At 45.6% G+C, this 19,559-nt stretch overlaps 1 protein-coding gene across 1 annotated transcript in view; it reads right to left on the bottom strand.

The window, feature by feature from the left end:
- Nucleotides 1–19,559, bottom strand: part of WDR1 (WD repeat domain 1) — a 277,783-nt gene that overhangs the window by 120,246 nt on the left and 137,978 nt on the right. The window contains exons 9-11 of the mRNA XM_086964091.1: nt 15,706–15,793; nt 11,733–11,889; nt 2,523–2,610 (exon numbers count right to left, since the gene is read on the bottom strand). Coding sequence (XP_086820217.1) covers nt 2,523–2,610; nt 11,733–11,889; nt 15,706–15,793 — 333 coding nt within the window. The remainder of the gene's footprint in view (nt 1–2,522; nt 2,611–11,732; nt 11,890–15,705; nt 15,794–19,559) is intronic.

Genomic DNA, 19,559 nt, shown 5'->3' with positions numbered 1-19,559 from the left:
AGGTAGAAGGGTCCCTACTTGGACAAAGGTGCAAACCCTTCCCTACTGGAGTCCCCATTTCTAACAGTGGCCAAAAAGCGCATAGCAATGGCATGGAAATCTCAGGTGCGGCCTAGAGTTGGGGCTTGGGTTAGGAATGTCACCTTGTAGGCTCATGCGGAGGAGAGAGCACTACAAAGAGAGGAGTCCGGGGAGTGCACGTAAGACCGATAGCAGATTTGTGGTCGGAAGTGGTAGACTAGTGTGAACACCCCTTGGATACCTCAAGCCAAGCTGGGGATCTTACAGGAAGACTGAACTAGAAAATTCAGCCCTTGGGGCATTCCACCGATGAGACCTGGAGGTGTGGAGCAACTCGTTCGCTGTTGACAGGAGCACAATATGGAAGGACACCTTGAATCACTCACCCCTCCTGCAAGATGGGGGAAATCAAAAGCTGGTGGATGGATGGGGGGAGGGGGAGAAGGGGGAGGATCTGCTCCCCCCGCTGCAGCAACAGCCCTGGAGAACCTCCCCCGTTAACATATACACCCCAGAGACACTATCCCCGAAACAGCAGTTTGTAGTTTCTGAATTGATTTAATTTTAAACAGTGCATATCTGATATAACCAGATGGACATGCGGGCTCAATGATATTGCAAGGTTTCTTGATGGAAATACAAGTTATATTGAATTCATACAAGTATCTAAACACATTAACACAAATATGTATATGATAAATGGCAATTAAAAAAAAATATATATATATATATATATATATATATATATATATATATATATATATATATATATACACACACACACACACACACATATATATATATAATTTTTTTTTCAAAGTATAAAACACAGGTACCACACCACTGGCTCACTGTTGTACAACGCTAAAGCCCTGATTTCGAATAGGCCAAATATTGGTTGGTATGATGTATTTACTGGGTACAGTAAATGCATTCAATTTTGAGTTTTCCTAATGAAAATTATAAATTACATGCAGATTTTGGAGCTTTCTGCAACGAATCCTGGACGTCTTGAATTTACTTAATACATTACAGTACATATTACCTTCCAAATCTCAGTTGGGGAAAATAGCAGGAGTGGATTAATAATTGCAAATCTAGGAACTGCGATCCCACAAGGGTTGGGTCTGGGATCGCAATCAACAGGCCACTTCAAGGAAAGGCTAGATCTTGTTTAGTATTTTCAGTGCAAGCATGACCAATGACATGAATGACAACGCTTAGTAAATATAGCCCTGTAGTTATTTTTCCCCACTCGTGCAATACAGCATAGGATATTTTTAATACATTTGGGTATAAATTTGAGAAGAATGAGCTAACTTTTAAGAAAGTGAAGGGGGTGCAGGAACTTCCCTGTTTTATATAAAAAATTATACCATTTTTCTTTTCAAAAGTGTTATAGAAATTTAGGTCTAAGGCCTATTCTCTATCTTTGCTTCTAGTCATTGTTATTTTTGATTTAACCCAAGACAGAGGGGCCAGTTTTACAACCAGGGGCTGCATTACCCATGCGGCTCATTTTCCTACACAGCGCTGGGCACACCTCCTAAACGGTACGGCCAGCGCAATGGAGGAAAATGTGCTGCACTATGGTAAACGCGCTCCCCCCAGGGCAGCCGCAAACTTGCACTGCCCCTACAGAGCAGCGGCTTTTAAGCCACTGTGTTTTCACAGTGCAGACGGAAACCCGCATGCACTTTAAAAGGGGTTTAGAGATCCTCTTGCAGGCAGATGCAATCAGCGACTGCACCCGCCTTCAAGGGGATAGGACCCCCTTTCATTCCCTACAGGGGGCTGCTCTCAAAGGGAGCACTGACAGTGCGCCATCTTTTAGGGATGCGCACTGCAAATGTACCACCTGAGAGCTTCTTTGTCTGTGATGGAGGCGCAAAGGGATTCCCATATTTGCGCATGGGCCACGCACCCATGCAAACGAGGGAACACCCCTTGAAGATAGCTGTGGCGCTTTATGTGCGCCAGCGCTATCGGTATTACAGAAGGGCCTGCACAAGCATCTGCAGCCCCTTCTGTAAAACCAAAGTGCCCTGGGGCACACAAAGTTGGCGCAAATGCCCGTTGCAACTCCGGGGAACTTTTGTGGAATACAGTCCCTGGATGTTACAATCTCAGTATATTACCATTAAAGTAAGCTCACATTTATAATTTTTTCAGAAGGTTTTGCTGATGTGACAAACTAGAATTTCACTACCACATTTTTAAAATGATGCCTGCAAGAATGCTTTGAAGAAGAATAATGAAAAAACAGGGTTTATGGTTTTTCCATCTTAAACATATACTACATGCAGAATCTTGACAGTGCAGGTGAATTGAAGTAGGTAAAGATGGGACAGTGAAATTTAAAACAACACTCTTCTCACCTTGGCAGGTACATTTTAAAAAACTGTGCACAAGCGTAATCATCAAGAACAAATAAATCTGCTTGATCTCAGACCACAATATACGTGTGGGTTATAAAAAAAAGAAATGCAAAGGACTCCTACCTGCCCAGTGCACAGCACTACAGTATAACCATTGGGACCAACTGCTAAGGTTTTTGGCTGAACATCCAATTTTGTGGTACCCTGGACACTGAAAGAAACAAGAAAGGTACAAACGTATTTGCCTTCAAGCTTAAGATTTACTTTTTGTGCTAATGTAACATTATGTAATATGTCAAATAACACATCATTTTAAAAGGGCATTGTTATGGTTCACAGCAGTGTTCGAATGGTCTGCAGAAAAACAAAGAAAGGAATAGGAGGCATTAGCACATTTGAAATACTTTGAACACCAATATGGGCAACATTGATAAGATTGTCAACATACATTGCTACAAACTGTAGCCACATGTTCAAAATAGATGTCACACATTGGCTTGCGAAGCGCTGTACTGTCCAATTGGTTTCAAAGCACAGATGCGTTAGTAATTTTTCTTATTGTGTTAGGAAAAATATATTAGTCTAGTCATAAATATATAAACTCCAAACACATTTACTTCAGAGTGAAAGAACTAGAAACCCTTCATGCATTGTATATAAGTGACCGTCTATTACTAGATCTGGCCAGGACTGTATCTGAATACTGAGTGTAGACAACGATCTTTTCACATGGGCTAATGAACGTCATTACATTTCAGCCACTAGAGTAGGAACAATAGAGGACTTCATCAGGCCTCACATAATATATATAGTTATATAGATTTAATACTTAAATTAATACGCAAGAGCTGTATCAAAGCTCTGGAAAGTGTAAACATGCAAAAAGATCAAGTTACAAATGGATCCATGTGGGGTTAATCTGATTGAGATTATGATTGTTATCATTTGACCCTGACGGAATTCAAAGAAAAATGAGAAAAATACGATGGAAAAAAATGTCAGCAGGTTTGTACTCGCTATCAGAGAAAACTAAGCTAGCAATAAAATTAAGCAAGATAAAATAGTAAGCTATTCGCCGACTAGCAAAAGCACATTTGATGTAACTTTAATGAAACGTGTAGGAATTAATCAAATTCTGAATAAGGCAAAAAGTACAAATTGATATTTCATTGCCCCTTAAGAAAATGTGTTGGACTCAAAAACCTATTTTGCAGATCCGTGAACCCACTATTAAAAAGGATCAGCAGGTAATTTGTTGATTTGGAAGCACAGGTTTATCTATGAAGGATCTTTAATGGCATTCAACGAAATGCAGACACTACACACTTATTTGTAAACGCATTTGAAGTGCCTTCATTTTATCACTCAGATTACCATGTAATAGAGCTGCTATTGATTTAAGGCTGTTGCTTGAATGCACACGTCTATCCCTATTTTTACTAAATAAAATATAACCTATAAGAAAGATATTGAGGCTTTGAAACAAACACTGCTCAGTAAGCCCATATACCTTTAAATCGCTTAACTGGAGTGGACGAAACATTCATGTCCACCACAGTACTACATAATGCAGTGGACATGAATAGTTCGACTACTGTAGTGCTATAGGAAATCCTTTTAGTGCAAGCATCAGAAGGATCATCTTTTTACAACAATTATGTTGAGATGAGAGGGGAGTTTTTCTAAAGCGTAGAAAATATGTTTTTTCTTCAAATTAGCAGGATATGCAGCATGCGGATGTCACACTGATTAAAAGTGAAACCAGTCTGTGCCAGTTGGAGCCAAAAGGTTTCATTTTGACCGGTGCTTTTAGCCCCATACCCAGCGAGACGGTACCACTGAAAAGTGGACAATGTTAGGCCTTCTCCCTAGAGAACCCTACAAGAAGAACACCACCGACCCCAAGAGGGGTGTGGGAAGAAGAAAATAAGAAGGAAGCCCATTCAACTCAACAGAAGAAACAAGGGCAGGGCAAAGGGAAGCCGAAGCACCCCACGCCCCCACACGGCAACAAAACCTCCATCCAAGGCCAGGTCAAGGAAGAGGAAGATCAACCTAGATGCTCCAAGTAGACGAGGGAAAAAGAGGGCAAGCCTCCCCCTCACTAGGAACACACCCCGCGAAGAGGGCAACGGAGCCCACCACAGCCAGAAGTCAAAATATCAGACAGAATGGCGATGACAGCGGGAGCAGCCGGAAGCAAAAAAGTAGCCCAAGGTACCTAGGAACACCGGGCAGGCTACACCTGAGAGAGGGAGGAACACAAAAACCATCTCAGCCCCCATGATAGAGAACAGAAGGGCGAAGAAGGGCCCGGACACACCCCAGAGAAGGGCCCGGACACACCCCAGAGAAGGGCCCGGACACACCCCAGAGAAGGGCCCGGACACATGGCCCAAAACAAAGCAGAACCACGACGCCAGGCCACAGGTCAGACCTGGCTAACAGCGCAGCAGCCCTGGAGAAGGACACCCTGGGGCGCCACCAAGGCATCCCAATCCAGCAATAAGGGATTTGCAACTTACATAAACGCCACGGAGAGCAGAGGCCGGAGGCAACCACAACTCCCAGCACAGAACAAGCTATACAACAGCTGCCACTACTCCACATAGGGTATGTTAAGTCCCGAGACATGGGAATCCTCTTTGGAAGAAACTTTCGCAGCAGAGAAAAAAACGAAAGAACCACAGGAAAAAAACCCCAGCGGAAGGCTTATCAAACAGCCCAAGAGAAAAACAGAAGGCCTAATCTCAGGGCCAAGTCTGTGCAAACAACTCTAGCAAAAACACAGTCAACAAAAGGGCCGTCCAGCAGCCAACAAAGCCACAGTCCCAGCAAGGAGGACTCAAGTAGCCACAAAACACACCCCACAGCAAGGGCCCAGAAGGTGGTCCAGAACCAGATCAACTATGCAGTCACTGAGGAGGGGAAGGAGGTGGGGGTGGATAAGGAGGAGGAGGAGGGCTGAGCCCTGCCAAGAACCTCTGGATGGCGGAGTCTGCCGGGGCATGGAATAACAGGGTGCCATTGAATGGAAGATCGATCAGCCGCTGCCGAACATTTTCAGGGAACAATCCGTACCGAAAGGGGGAGGGTGACTGAGGAAGCCATGGCCCGGCCCAGCACCTCCGAGATGTCCAGAGCAGAGAATAAAGCTCCCAGCCATCCAGCGCATGATGCTGTAAGTCCACCAGAACAGTCTCTTGTCAAGCGGCGGATCCCAAGGACTCAGTTGAGTCCCACAAACAAGAGGTGGCCCTAGCCAACACACATAAGGTGTTAAGGGCCCGCAGGGCAGCACTGGTTGAGGCGAACATGTTGCGGCTCCAAGAGTCCAGCCAGCGGGCATCCCGGAACGGTGGAGACAGCAGTGGTGGCAAGGAGGGAAAAGCAGTCCACAAAATTGGACTGGAGGCAGAGGGGTGGAGGGAAAGACGCCGGGTCACGAGGCGTCAGAAGGTGCCGGTGCAGAAGGTGTTGAGGCACCATATCCCCTGAGGCGGGACGCCTCCAAGCCCCCATCAGGGAAGAAAGGAGCGAGACCTCAAAAGGAAGCAAGAGCTCCCTCCCAGCAGACCCCTGGTGGAGAACCTCCAAAAGATGGTTCGCCGGGAAATGAGCAACTGAGTCAACCATGCGCAGAATGCCCACAGCCGTGAACACTGAGTGAGCGAAGGCCGCACCCGGCTACGTAGAGCCTCGCGGTGGAGAAAGCAGCTCCTCCATGGGAGACGGCTGTAAACTAAGGTGGCCGTAACTGAAGCCGAGCGGGGCAGGCAAAGCCCAGACCTGGAAGTTAGAAGGAACAGAAGAGTGGGGGGAACTGTTGCTCCTCTGGCAAACACCTTGACCTCGAGAATGGCGGGAAGCCTCCCTTCAATGACGCCAGTGAAAAAGCCACCGCGTTGCGGCCTGTCTCCGGGGAGGATGACCCCAGTATGCATCCAACCTCCAGAGAAGAGGGAGCGTCCTAAGACTAATCCACAACTCGGCGCCTATCAGGCCCGAGGCAGGACGTCACCATCAAGCGCCAAAAAAGACAGATAGGGCTCCTCCAAGTCACACCGCGCCAGGGACCGAGAGGGACCAAGGGAGTGACACTAAGCCCCCCGCCAGCCTCTGCTCAGAATGTGACAGAGGTGGCCCGCCAACCCATGCGGCGCCGCCAGGGTCGATTCAACCTATGACGAGGCAGCCGCCTGCGTGGAGAGACAAGAGGGGCCCGGAGGAGGACGAGGGGTCCCCGTCCAGCCTCGACCCAGAGCAGTATGAGGGGGTCCACCGACCCCTGTGGCGCCGCCCGGTCCAGCAGGTGCCAGCGCCGTGGCAGTGCCAGCTCAGCCGTGGACAAGGCCGCCGCCTGTCCAGAGGGGCGAGCGGGGCTCAGGGATGTGACCCGAGCCCCGGCGACCTCCCGCGACACCACAGGGACTCCCGCAGGAGTTTGCGGCGAGGCAGAGGCGCCGTGGTCCGAAGGAGGGACCCCCAAAGGGCCACACCCCAACAGCACCACATCCTCCAAGCCTAGAGTCGAGCCAGTCAGTGCCGGGGGTCGGAGCCGCCGTGGAGGGCACCGCCCAATGCAAGGGATCCGCTGATGCCCCAAGAGGGGAAGGAGGATGAGAAGACGCAAGCGAGGCCTGCAATGCCGTCGCATATGTCGCCATCTGGACTCTCGACGCCCTTTCACTGGCAACCGTGGACAGGAGGACGGCGTGCGGGCCGCATCACCCGCGGTGAGCCCACGCCACCGGAAGGCCGAACACCAGCCTCCGGGGACAAGCTGCGACACTTACCCACCGGTGAGCGACGCTCTCGCAACATCAGAGAGGGATGAGGACACCGATGACTGAAACAGTCTGCCGAGGCTGATCAAGGGGATAAAGCGGACCTTGAAAGACGCACCGAGAGCAGTTTCATCCGGCGCTCATGCTGCGGCTTTGGCTTCAGTAGTGCCATGATCTTCCCCTAAACACCACATGCAAATGAGGTGAGGGTCCTTCGCCGGCATAAGACACCCACACGACGTGCAAGTCTTGAAGCCCGAAGGCATTAGCAAACTGTTCCACTAAAATATATCACAATGAGGAAAGAAAAAGGGGCTTCAAACAGGCACGAACAGAGACCGGATCCGCATTGCATGCAGAAAGGGAAAACAAACTGACGTAGGCGCACCAGTGTGGGACTTATGTGACCTCGCTAACGTCACGTACGCGGGCGATGCCTGGGCGGAGCCGCGTGATGCCGTGTGCCCCCCCCGGACACGCAGGGATGCTGGGCAAAAAGTTTCTGGGTCCAGTCTCATGCCTGGGGATAATTCTACGTGAAGGAATCTGTGGCTAGTAGTCTTTATCAGATCTCAGACAGGAGAAGTGGACATTGTGAGAACAAAGCCTTCACCCTGAAAGAAACGTGAAGAGATTCATAACAGTGGAATTAGGATTCCTGCACGGTGATCCCACCACCCTCGCTGGACTTCACCGTGTAATCGATTTATCATCATGGGCCTCAAATGCCTTTTCTATCATTGAGCTAACAGTATGAAGGTGTAATGCTAAACCGGTTTGATAAATTACTCCGGAAGTGGCAGTCACTTCTTCGGCAGCCACAAAATGCTGAAAAAAATGAAGGGTAACGCTGAAGAACATAAACTGTCTTTGTGTCCAGAGTAAGAACCTGGCTCAGTGGATGGGCAAAGCTATAGTTTGCTGTTGCCGAATGCTAGGTTTCATTGGCAATTAAGGTGCGCTCCATGCGTGATCTCTTATACAGTTAGTTTGGATGGTCATCCACAAAACTTTGTGATTCTATTACTGAAACCACCTCACTTGTTCCTAATCAGGCAAGGATATTCATTATCGAGCCTTTCTCTGCAGAGATCTTTGCTGGTTACCCCTTGAGCCTCCATGGGTGACAAATTGTGATCTTACTCTTGAGACTCCATTTACAAATAATGCGCTCTAACTTCTCAAATCTGTAAGATATAATGTGCCTTACTCCTGAGCTCCTGTGCTACAGAATGCTCTTACCCCCAAGCTTCCCTGCTATATAATGCACTTTTACTCCCAAGCCCATGTGCCATTACTCAAGACCTATAATGTGCGGTCTTACTTCTGGACGCAGGCAGTTATTCAACATGCTAACTAGTCACACTGTGCTCGCTGATGTCTAAACCTCAGTGTTACTTATTTTGCTGTCTTACTCCAAATTTACATAATGAGCTCTTTTCCTTGAGGCCTTCCTGTAGCACAGTGCATTATTTAATTCGGGGGCAAAGTCCATGCACCTCATCTCAGGCATCTCCAACTCCGAGCCCTTCAGTCATGAGCGTGCTTTTATGTCAGGACCACCACTCACATGCTGTGACATTATTGATCACATTCTCAAAATTCATTGTTTGATCTGTAGTTCTAGTTTTCTTCTATAACTAGGTCTTCCTCTGCACAGGCTAAGCATGCTGGCTAGTCTCAAACGTACACCACCTAATGACCCATTATGCGTTATCCAATCGTGGCTTAACTCAAACTCCAGTGAGTTTATGGACTCATTGGTTCCTCATGGCTAGTCCATTATGTGGCATCTAAAATAAGGAGGGGTAAGGGAATTACAAAGCAATTCTCATAACACCACCCTCCATATTCGAATGCCTCGAAGTAAACATACTCTATCCCATGCTAGCACCACCTATTCTTTTATTACCCACCAGAATTACAAAAGCACTAGCAAAGCCCATAGGTAATTGCTGATGGCCCTAGTGCTTTAGAAATAAGTGCTTCCCTGCTTTTCCTTTTCATATGTACCAATGCATCTCACATTTGTAAATAAAAGCAAAAGACAGATCTGCCTGTGCAGGTTTGCGTCTACATAATGACACAGCCACCATGGCCAGGTCATTATACCTTTTTTACCACTTTTGTTCCTGCTGTACAGCATCAAAAAGGCTGAACAGCATGTACAAGAGGTATTGGAAGATCAATAGGTCTCAAAATTGAGACCTACTGGGTTTGTCAATGCTCGTTTCCTCTATTTACTGCAAACAGTATCAACTCGACAAATATCTTTCATCTCGATAGCATTGAGGCGAGTGATGTTGGCATCTAGTGATCTAGATTGCTGTAGTGATAGCATGCTGGGGTACAAATTGAATTACTCTGGAATAGAGATGAGGTGTCCTATTCCTGTGTTAGGCCCATGCAGCGAAGCAGCTTATTTTGTACATTGTCCTCAAAATAAAATTTAAGCTGCAAACTTTTGCACATCTTTGTATGTAGAACAATGTTGGATTAGTCTCTCAAACTATTTTATTTACACATCCAGCTTCGCACAACATTATCAGGATGCCTCAAACATGTACTAGGTCTCTTTAGGCACTAGGTAAAAGTGTTGTCCTATCTTCATCAACGGGGAGACAGAGCTATCTACACATATATTGCAAGGCTGCTTTCGATTATAAATATTGAGCATCCAAAATAGATTAGCAGAGGAGGCACTACAGCGGACACGAGGGCCCCTGCATGCGGAGACTTCACCATGCAGCGGTCTGACATCTCCTGAGGGTTGTCAAGTTGGGGACTTGGACTGGGTCCTTCATTCTCACCCATCAGGTAATGGGGTTCCATCGTCCCTTGTGTGGGGTTTGGGGGAAGGTTTCTTGGCTCCACACATACACACACTCTAGGTACACTTAGAGGAGGGTTTGCATAGTAGGAGTATGCTCAATTACTGCCTTGTTTTTTATGTCTGGATATATACCCGGTTTTAGCACTATGGTAAAACTACATCTACTATTTAAGCTTTTGGTACTTGTAACTTTTATATACTTCTGTCTATTAATAATTGCAGAACACTTATTGTATACAAGAATAACATTGGTTTGATAAACATATTTAAAATGTCCCACTGTGTATTCTCTGTATACTTCTCTGAGAATAAGTGAGCATGAGTGACTGAGTGAAAGGTTCTGTAGTGTTTCCACAATCCCTGAGGGGTCAGGCTTGTCATGTTCAGTGGTTACCAGAAACCATTCTCTCCTTGGAAAGGGTGGGGGAGAGGGACTTATGGGTGGCACTGTGAGCTAGCTGATCTCTAGGCCAACCTATCCTGCGGGGCTGTCGAGAATCAGTTTAGACACCAAGCCCTTAGTTTATGTTGTCCAACAAATGTGCAGAACCTACGGATTAGTAGGCACTACACAACAGTGGATGTGGTATACACAGCTTGAGGCCCTCTGTGGAAGGCCACAGCAGCTTTATTCAACGCCCTGCTCTGAGGGAATGTAACAAGGACATAGTTAAAGAGACATATTTATGAGGAGAAGGATAGATTTGCCACATTGAACAGAAAGGGGAGATGCACGGCATGTTGAAATTGTACTCCCTGGAGCAACAATTGTATTCATGCCACGTCCTAGTAGAGGCTAAGCAGCGTGGCATCTTGTGAAACAGAGTAATGCATGTTATGTCAGAAAAGCAGAAAGAAGGCTAGAATGCAGAGAGTGACAATTAGCATTGTTATAAACATTATAGATGAAGACACAATTCACGCTTCTTATTGGTTCTCAGAATTATTCTTTTTGCATCCTGCACTTAAGGTATGTTATATGTATGGGTAAAGTGCACTATCACCAGAGAGGGTATTCGTGTGCCGAGCAGGTGTGTGTGTCCCCAACTCAATCTAGGATAGATTGAAAAGCCAGGTCTTCTGCTGCTGGTGAAATTCAATACGAGAGGAGGAGGCTCCGAGGTGAAGAGGTAGGCCAGTTCATACTTTAGGAGCGATGTAAGACAATGCTCGGTCCTCCTGATCTGGTTATGGGTATGTGTGGGATTTAGGAGAGTAGGTTCTCCTACTGAACTGTGGTGTCTGCGTGGTTGTCAGGACGAGATGCAACTGTTCAGGTAGGTGGAGTTGTGTAGTGCCTTGAATGTGTGCATGTCAGAGGAGTCTGATGTGAGCATATTAATGTATATTGAGTCAGTGGAGTTCCCCAAGGTGTGGCATGACGAGAGATCCGTGTGGAGGTTGAGTGTGAATCTAGCTGCAGCATTCTGGATGGTTTGCAGTCTCCTAGAGAGTTGCTTGGTGATCCCAGAGTAGAGGGAATTCCCATAATCCAACTTGCTGGTGACTACGGCATGAGTGCCAGTTTTTCTAATGTCACTTGGGAGCCATTTTAAGATCTTCCTCAGAATCTTCAGAGTATGGAAGCAGAATGCAGCGGCTTAGTTGCCTTGTTTGGTCATGTCCAGTTTGGTTTCAATAATTATTCCCCGATTCCTGGCATAGGTTATGGGTGTAATATCACATTTTAAAAAATGTAAAACATTTACTAACCTATATTCCTTCTTTGACAGATCAGTGTAGCGAACAGTGTCATCCATGCTGCAAGTAACAAGTTCAGAAGCCTCGTCCACAGCCATACCACAAACCATGTTTGTATGGCCTTTCCCAGCAAAAGTATCATTTTCTCCAGTCTCAGAGTCCCAATAATGTAAGGATAGGTGATTAAGGAATAATATGTGGATTTCGAAACAGATTGTTCTGCTACCCAGAACACTATAAAGCATTTTGATTTTGCAAACATTAACAGCACATTAGGCATTTCTAAAAACGGAATGCACAGCTAAACAGCACACATGTAAAATAGCAAAGGCTCAAACTTTAGAATCTGGACTCTGCTCAGAAGACCACATCAAAATGTAACACCTTAAAATAGTGGCTTTTCACCTCTTCAATCAAATGTGAATTTCTCTCAATTCTTTTAAACGTTAACAATAAGGAGCACTCTCATGCCTCTGGATTCCTTCTGCAGTATGGACATCAACTGAACCTGGGCAGAAGAATGCCTCTCAGTCCCTCAAACCTAATACGAGCACACTTGACGAACAGCCATTTCAACCTGCACAATCAATGCACCAAAAAAATGCACACTGGTCAACCTTCAAGTTATACGACCATAAAGACATTGCCAAAACCTTATGGACCATAAAAGTGAACAGCCATTACAATGATCCTCTCCCTTCAAAATGTTAGTCTACAATCAATCATACGGTCATCACCATCTGAACTAAGACAATTAATGCTTCATTAGCTCAAGGATCCTTACCAGACTTCCTAAAAACTGGCCAGGTCATCCCTTTCTTAAAAAAACCTACCAAGAACCCCTTGACCCAAATCACTTTCGGACACTTTTTTTGAGCCAGTGCTTTACAATTTTACCCAAACCGAGTCTCTCCGCTATTAATGATGTCATGTCCCTATTCTCGCCCCACTTTTCGTTTTACAGTCTTTGGCACCAACCTAGTATCTACAAAGTCTACCTACTCGTTATCTGGATGGAGGGAAGAAGCAATTAAAGGATCTGGGCCAAGCAGTGAAAGAAAGGCAGTTCGAACCACTTACTTAGGGTAAAATAGTAGTGGTTCACCACATCAGCGATTGTAAACAAGGGAAGGCGATGTAAGACCTCAGTGATCATAACCCTTGTACGGGTTCCCAGCAGACTATAAACGCAGAGGGGGAGAACCTGGGCAGCCAATATTCAGTCTCTTCCTGAGAGATAAAAGTAAAAGAGAACAGACTTACCTGGTACAAGGGGAGCCCTCATTAAGATTTCAGCGACCATGGAGGAACAAGAAGCAGCCTCAAAAACGCCACCCGGCAGCTGCTCTATCAATAACTTAGGTGAGAGAGTGGCTCACAGTGGCTATTTAGGTGGTGATTATCCCCTGACTATGCTCATCATGGCGATCCTCCGCTTAGTCTACACCCCCTTTCATCCGGATTACAGAAAATGATGTGGATCCTCAGAATTCTTACATCAAGGACTCATTCCCTCCTGCCTGACCTCAAGATGGTCACCTCAGTCATTGACTCTCGGAACTCTCCATCGACAGCTGAGATCCAGCCATTTTGACTGTTGCCCGGTGGATCTACCTCGCGAGCTAAAGGGGAGATGGGCTACGGATTCCCTCCTTGGCCATCACCTACTCGGCGGTCCTTGGGCAAACTCTCCTGTGTCTCTCGACCTGATCTCCCTCCTCCCCCCTTCACCCTACCCCGTACTGCTCTACTCTTCTCATCTTTCCAGCTATTGACCCCTGCCCTCACCCGTCCTTGCCATTAGTTCCCACTCTGTTTATCCACTGGACTTTCTTATGTGAACTTACCCTCGTCAGTTGAGACCTGGCTATTTGACTGGTGCCCGATGAAGCTACCTTGTTTAGCTAAAGGGGAGACGGGCCGTGGATTGCCTCCTCGGACGTCACTTACGCAGTCGGTCTTTGGGCAGACTTCCCTTCGTCTCTCCTGCTGTCTCTTTCCTAATCCTCCCCTTCACACTTCCGGCGTCCCCCTTGCTCCTTTCTTCTCTCGCCTTTCTTTCCTCTTTCAATGTGTTGCTTATTTTTGACATAATGTTAATTGTTATTATTTTCTGTAACATTGTCTAACCGAATGTAAAGTGCTCTGATACCTTCGGGTCTAGCCAGCGCTATATGATAACTTATTTTTCAAAAATCTCCATTAGCACCATTTATTGTGCCTTTCGTGGTGAGTCTCTAGACTCACCTTATACCACACCAGTACTCTGTGCCTAATATGCCAACCCTCAAAGGGCCCCTTTTCATGTTCCTTCATTCACCTCACAGGTACTACCCCATGTGACGACCTACACGCTTTCAGAAGACTCCTCAAGACCTGGCTCTTCGAGCAGTAGCGGCACCCTCCCCTCAGCGCCTTGAGACCCTCACGGTTAAGTAGAGTGCTTTACAAGTACTCGGATTGATTGACGTCCCTACTATTACGTGCCCCACAGGGCTGAACCTTGAACCTGGTCGGTGCCACGGTAATTCGACTCTGCGTATTCTTCTCTGAACTGGAATTTCACATATCTTTCCCATCTACTCTTTTTCTCACCATTATCATTGAGTAATACTATGTTGTTCCACTTATGACTGGGGTTTATTTATTCTCCCCCTATCTCTATACAGCACTCTTGTAAATAGCGTAACCTGGTCCTGATGACGACTAGGAAATAAAGCAGGTTGAAACGCCGTCGACACTTCAGCGTAACTCTTGGCACTACTTTCATGGTTCCCTTAAAATTAATTTTACTTTCAAAATGGATTAATGTATGGGAGCCACTAAAAGTTTAATGTTTATATTTGTTCTTTTTAGCGCACTTTTCCGCTGTATAAAAACCCTTCACTTGTCACTTGCGCCGCTCACTCTATGTTCCACGAGCACTGTTGTGCACAAGTATTCACAGGTTGCACAAACATTTAATGTAACTGAGTGCTGTTATTTTGCTTTCTGTCCAAATATACACCAAAAACTGCATTTGTTGCCTAAGTATTTGTTTGGCCTCCCGGTCTTCCTCCCCTTGCAACTTTCATGTGCATGCTCCTTAAAGAGTGAAATTGTCCTTGAAATAATACCTATTAAGACATTGTTATTTGCTTCATAATATCCACCTAGGTCTCAACTGGGTTTACAAGTATCCTCCTGTGGTTTGTACCTATAAAATCAGATTTAAACACAAAAAAAAGTTTACAAAAATAAACCGGTTTTAGTCAGTAGCTCCATACCTCAACAGTTTACCTAGAAGCCAGTGTGAAGCATGTGCCAACTACTTGTTTTAAGAAGCTTGGCGGTACAAGACTTAAAGGTTTCAGAATGGGTAACATCTGTATTTGTAGCATGGTCATTAGAGTACTGCAATACTATCACTGAAATATCAAACTTGGTGGCTGCTCTATGCATGCCACAGTTAGAGTTTTGGTAACAACCGGGATGTAATGATCCAAGACATACAGAAGAATATGTGCTGCACCAGAGCTGGTACTATGGGGGTTTTCTTGCCTGCTTTGAATTGGAGCTACTTCTTCCTTAAATGGCCTAGAGAGCCCCAGAGTCCCGCTAAACCTCCTGGCCCTGCCTGTTCTGTTCCTTAGAGCTCTCAGCGCCAGGAAGCCGTTTTGGCCATCGTGCGCTCTATAAATAATTTCATTCATTCATTCATTCATGGGAAAGAGCTTCTGCTTCCTACTTCGTCAAGGGGGCTTCTTTCTAAATTATGGTCTAGAATGGAGACCCTCAGTGTACTATTATTCCCAAAACTAGAATATATACATTTTAAACCTAGACGCATACAAAAAACAACAACTACTATTTAGTAAAAGCTCATTAAAACAGTTCATAATTTATACGGAAATATTTCAAACAATCCAAAATAAAAGTACGCAATTAAAAATTACTTGCATATCACTATTAATATCAGACTACAATGAAATTCTTAAAAGGATATTGATGTGACCATCCTGGCTGCCAGAGTAGACAGTGGATCTTCCATCATTTTTATGCACGGCCAAACACTCGATTGCCTTGGTGTGACCCTAGAGAAAAAACAGATACTTATTAGCAGCATTTCATAAACAAAATCATTACTTTACATCAATTACACCAGATACCAAATATAAAAGGAAATGCTTCTTGCCTACAAGGACTGTGGTATTCTTAGTTCATAAATCAGCTTCCACTACCAGTTTTTGTGAATCTTGAATCAAGAAATACCGACACTAAATGAATCAACAGTTTAATCACAGGTTGAAGCGGGCCCCCACCACATACGCCCATGACACCAACTTCGTTTGAGGAAAATAATAAAGTGAGCACTAAGCACATTGCAAACCAAAACCGGCAGAAACCCAACACAAAGGCAACCCCCAGAACCAACGAATGAGTCCACCAAACCAGAGTTGCAAGAAGGTAGCAACCACTTGTAGGTCTGTCCTGGAGTTAGAGTCCAAAATGTAGTGTCTGGTAAACTTATGACCAAACCTGGAGGTTGTGGTCTTCTAAAAGTCACTAAAGGGGACATGACAAAATAAAGCAACAATAGTAGTTTTCATCTATGTGCAAAGTGCCCTGATTTCCCAGAAGGAAACCCATTACGCTTTTTGATAACATAGGGTGTTGCTGGATAGCATCCATCTGGTCACAGATTGCTTGTTAGAATCTGACCCGGTAAGAATGAGAATATAATTTGCCAATAATTGCTTGCATAGCCTCAGGTATTTAGTCTAAGAAAAAGTGCGGAACCCTTTCCAAATCCTACGCTTGTAGTGATCTTTAAGCTGGAGATGTAGGATACAAGAAAAGAATAGGTAAATGAATCTAAAATTAATGTGAAAGTCCTAAGACATCATGGCAAAAAAAAAAAAAACATAGGGCTTGCTTGTCAGTAACTTCTCTTGCAGAGGCGTAATCTATGAGGTCAATGTACCCTGAAACGATTTGCTATAGTGGAACTGAGACTTAATTCTCTTGTGCCTTGACCTTGCATGTCAAACAGCTTTGTTTGTTATTGTCTTGGAGTAAAGGTAGGTCACCTTGTTTCACAGTCAAGTCAGTTGTTTTCTCGCCCAGTTTTAATTCACAGCTACATTATCAATAGATAAGTTTTCTTTGGAACAAAAGGCCGGAATTATGTGTCTATAGGACATTGGTGGGTCTTCCATATTTTGTGTTTTTAACGTCCCAATGAATCATGTATGAGGAATATCCTAGAATTCTGGGATTCTTGCAAAGATAGACCAACTAAGTAGACAGTCACCGTTTGGACCACTAGCTTGAAAACATGACACATTTGGAGTAATTTATTGTGAACTGCTTCCATAACAGAGGTGCTGGCTAAAGCTAAGAGGAGCCTGTGATGGACATACGAGAAGACAGGTAGGTGCCGCTACACTTAGCTTTCGCCAGAACCTGAGTGATGATAAAGCACCCTCTCCTTTTGATCCAGGGAGAGTGCCTCTAACTTTTAGGAGATTAGATTACTAGAATGAGGATCTAAAAGGCGGCACTTCTCTATTTTTGGGAGGTTGCCTCATACACAATTCTACTCACCTACTTTCCTTTCCTAGTCCTGAAGAAGCACCAAGTATCTCCTCCCGAGTCCACTAGGGGCAAGAAACATGTAGACCCGATGAATATATTAAACTTTCACCACGCATATCCACACCAAGCTACTTAAGGCCATTAAAACCCTTCACCAGCCTCAACCTTCTGTTTTTTAATTCTTGACAGAGGAATCCACTTATTAAATTGACACAAACATATTCTCTAGTCATTTTAGGTCTCGCCTACGCAGTATGCAAGCGCTGCTTTGAAGAAACTTCTCTTGGAATCGATCCAGGCTTTTCTTTAAACCGGTGTAGGTTTTGCACTGTTGGCTACTGGCACTCGTGCATGTGTACAGTTTCCCTTGCGGGTGCGAGCAGCGGCGCCATCGGTTTGTAATTATCACGCTCGTGCTTTCGAAACAGATGGCGCCGCTGCCCTCTCGCGTAAGGTAAACGCTGTAGATGTGGACTTTCACAGCTGCGCTGGTCTTTCAGCGCTTGTTTTCTATGTCACGGACTGTGGAGGCTGCTCGAAGTTTTGGGTAGCTATATTTCAATAAAATGCACTGAATGTGAGTGAAAGTCATCTGATGTTAAATATATTTGAAAAGTTAAGCTGAGCTATGATGTCCTCATGCGGGTCTTATCAAAACGTTGAAGAGTAAGCCTGGCACAAGAAAGGTGCCCGGGAAAGCACGCTAATGTCTGCAAACTTCCATAATTAAAAGGGATACGGGTGATGCTGTGGTGGAAGTTGTGTGGGGTAACGTGTCAGTGATCTGAACCATTTTATACCCAAAACAGTGCAAAAGCAAAAGGCATGGAGCTGAGTGTGCTTTATGCTGCACGCCCTTGGTGGGAAGGGGTTTCAGTTACTGTTTCCGGGTGGAGGAGACGTTGGGGCAATGCACCTGAATGACTGCAGTGTACGCGTCACTTCCGCTCCCGCCATGGCAACCTATTTAGCACGTGTTGGCACTGGACGAGAGCGGCAAAGGTGGTACAAGCGATGTGAGATTTCTGGGTTTAGCGGCACAGATTACATAGCCGAGGTGGTGATTTTGGCAGTTTCGACAACAAATCGAAGACTGCTGACTCTCGCCCAGCTAATCCTTGATTCTCCCACTCCTCACTCCCTCCTTTTCCCCTAAATCAGAGGAGGCTGTGGCACTTTCAGCAGGACAATTGTTTAAGCGCTTACTGTCCTCTTCGGCCGCTCCAGCGGCAGCGTACCCTTTTGTTTCCAGCGCTCCTGCCCCTCTCTGCCTCCTTTCCTCTAAGGCAGCTCCTTTGTCCGGACGGCACAGAGGTTCTGGGTATTCCTGATTCTATTTGCGTTGGGGGGCCTCCTTTTTTACGGGTTAGCAAGCCTCCCCCTTCCCGGTTTGGTCTTAATTTTGGGCAATTCCTGCTGTTGCGTACAGCATGTGCACCCTTCTGCAGCTGCACTGGGCCAGGAACACAGACCGGGGCTCGAGGTGAGTGGCGGTCAAGTTTTTTACAGTCTTTATTGTGTTGGTAATTGTACTGTTGGTTGCTAAGTGAGTTCTGGGGTACCATGCCTGCTGAGGGTGGAAGTGGAAGGGACGTGACAGAACTAACCCAGCTGTTCACAAGCATTGGCATAGCTAATAGATATTTCCTTTGGGACTTAATAAATGTTTAGTCATGCAACAATTGATGTTGTTGCACCACGGATATTGTGCTGGATAAACACTTATAAGGTCCCAAAGGAGAGACCTATTGGCTTTGCCAATGCTGGTTATATTCACTCACCACTCTATGAGCATTACCTCACATGCATCATACGGCAAGAATTCAAAAGATCTCTGCAAAAGCGACCCTTCAGAGGCATTGCAACACCGGCCCAACGAGGAGCAACTGCCCTATGATGAAGCATGACATCCCTCGAGATGTGTGAGGGCAACTAGTAAGAACCATGCTGGCTCTTCTCCCCATTCCCTACACCCGACTCTTTTCCTCTTAGAAACACTGTCCCCTTATTTTGGTTTCTGCTTTCAAATCCATATCCAGGCAGACACCCGATTTCAGTTTGAATGGGAACAGACTAAATTAATTCAAAGGTACTGTTTGACCTCAATACAGAAACAACCCACACACTGTGCTGTATCCTGTTTCTGATAGCCCTTCCGATGGGAATGTCATCCTAGCCAGTGTTTCATGCCTGTGTTCTGTGGGCCCCATTACGAAGTCTGTGTACGTTGCTGAGCTATTAAACACTGAAGCTCCTGGTAGG

The sequence above is a fragment of the Lissotriton vulgaris genome, chromosome 3_2 (assembly GCF_964263255.1).
Source record: "Lissotriton vulgaris chromosome 3_2, aLisVul1.2, whole genome shotgun sequence".
Lineage (NCBI taxonomy): Eukaryota > Metazoa > Chordata > Amphibia > Caudata > Salamandridae > Lissotriton > Lissotriton vulgaris.
Note: the sequence above shows the minus strand (reverse complement) of the source record. Positions and strands in the feature narration are given on the sequence as shown.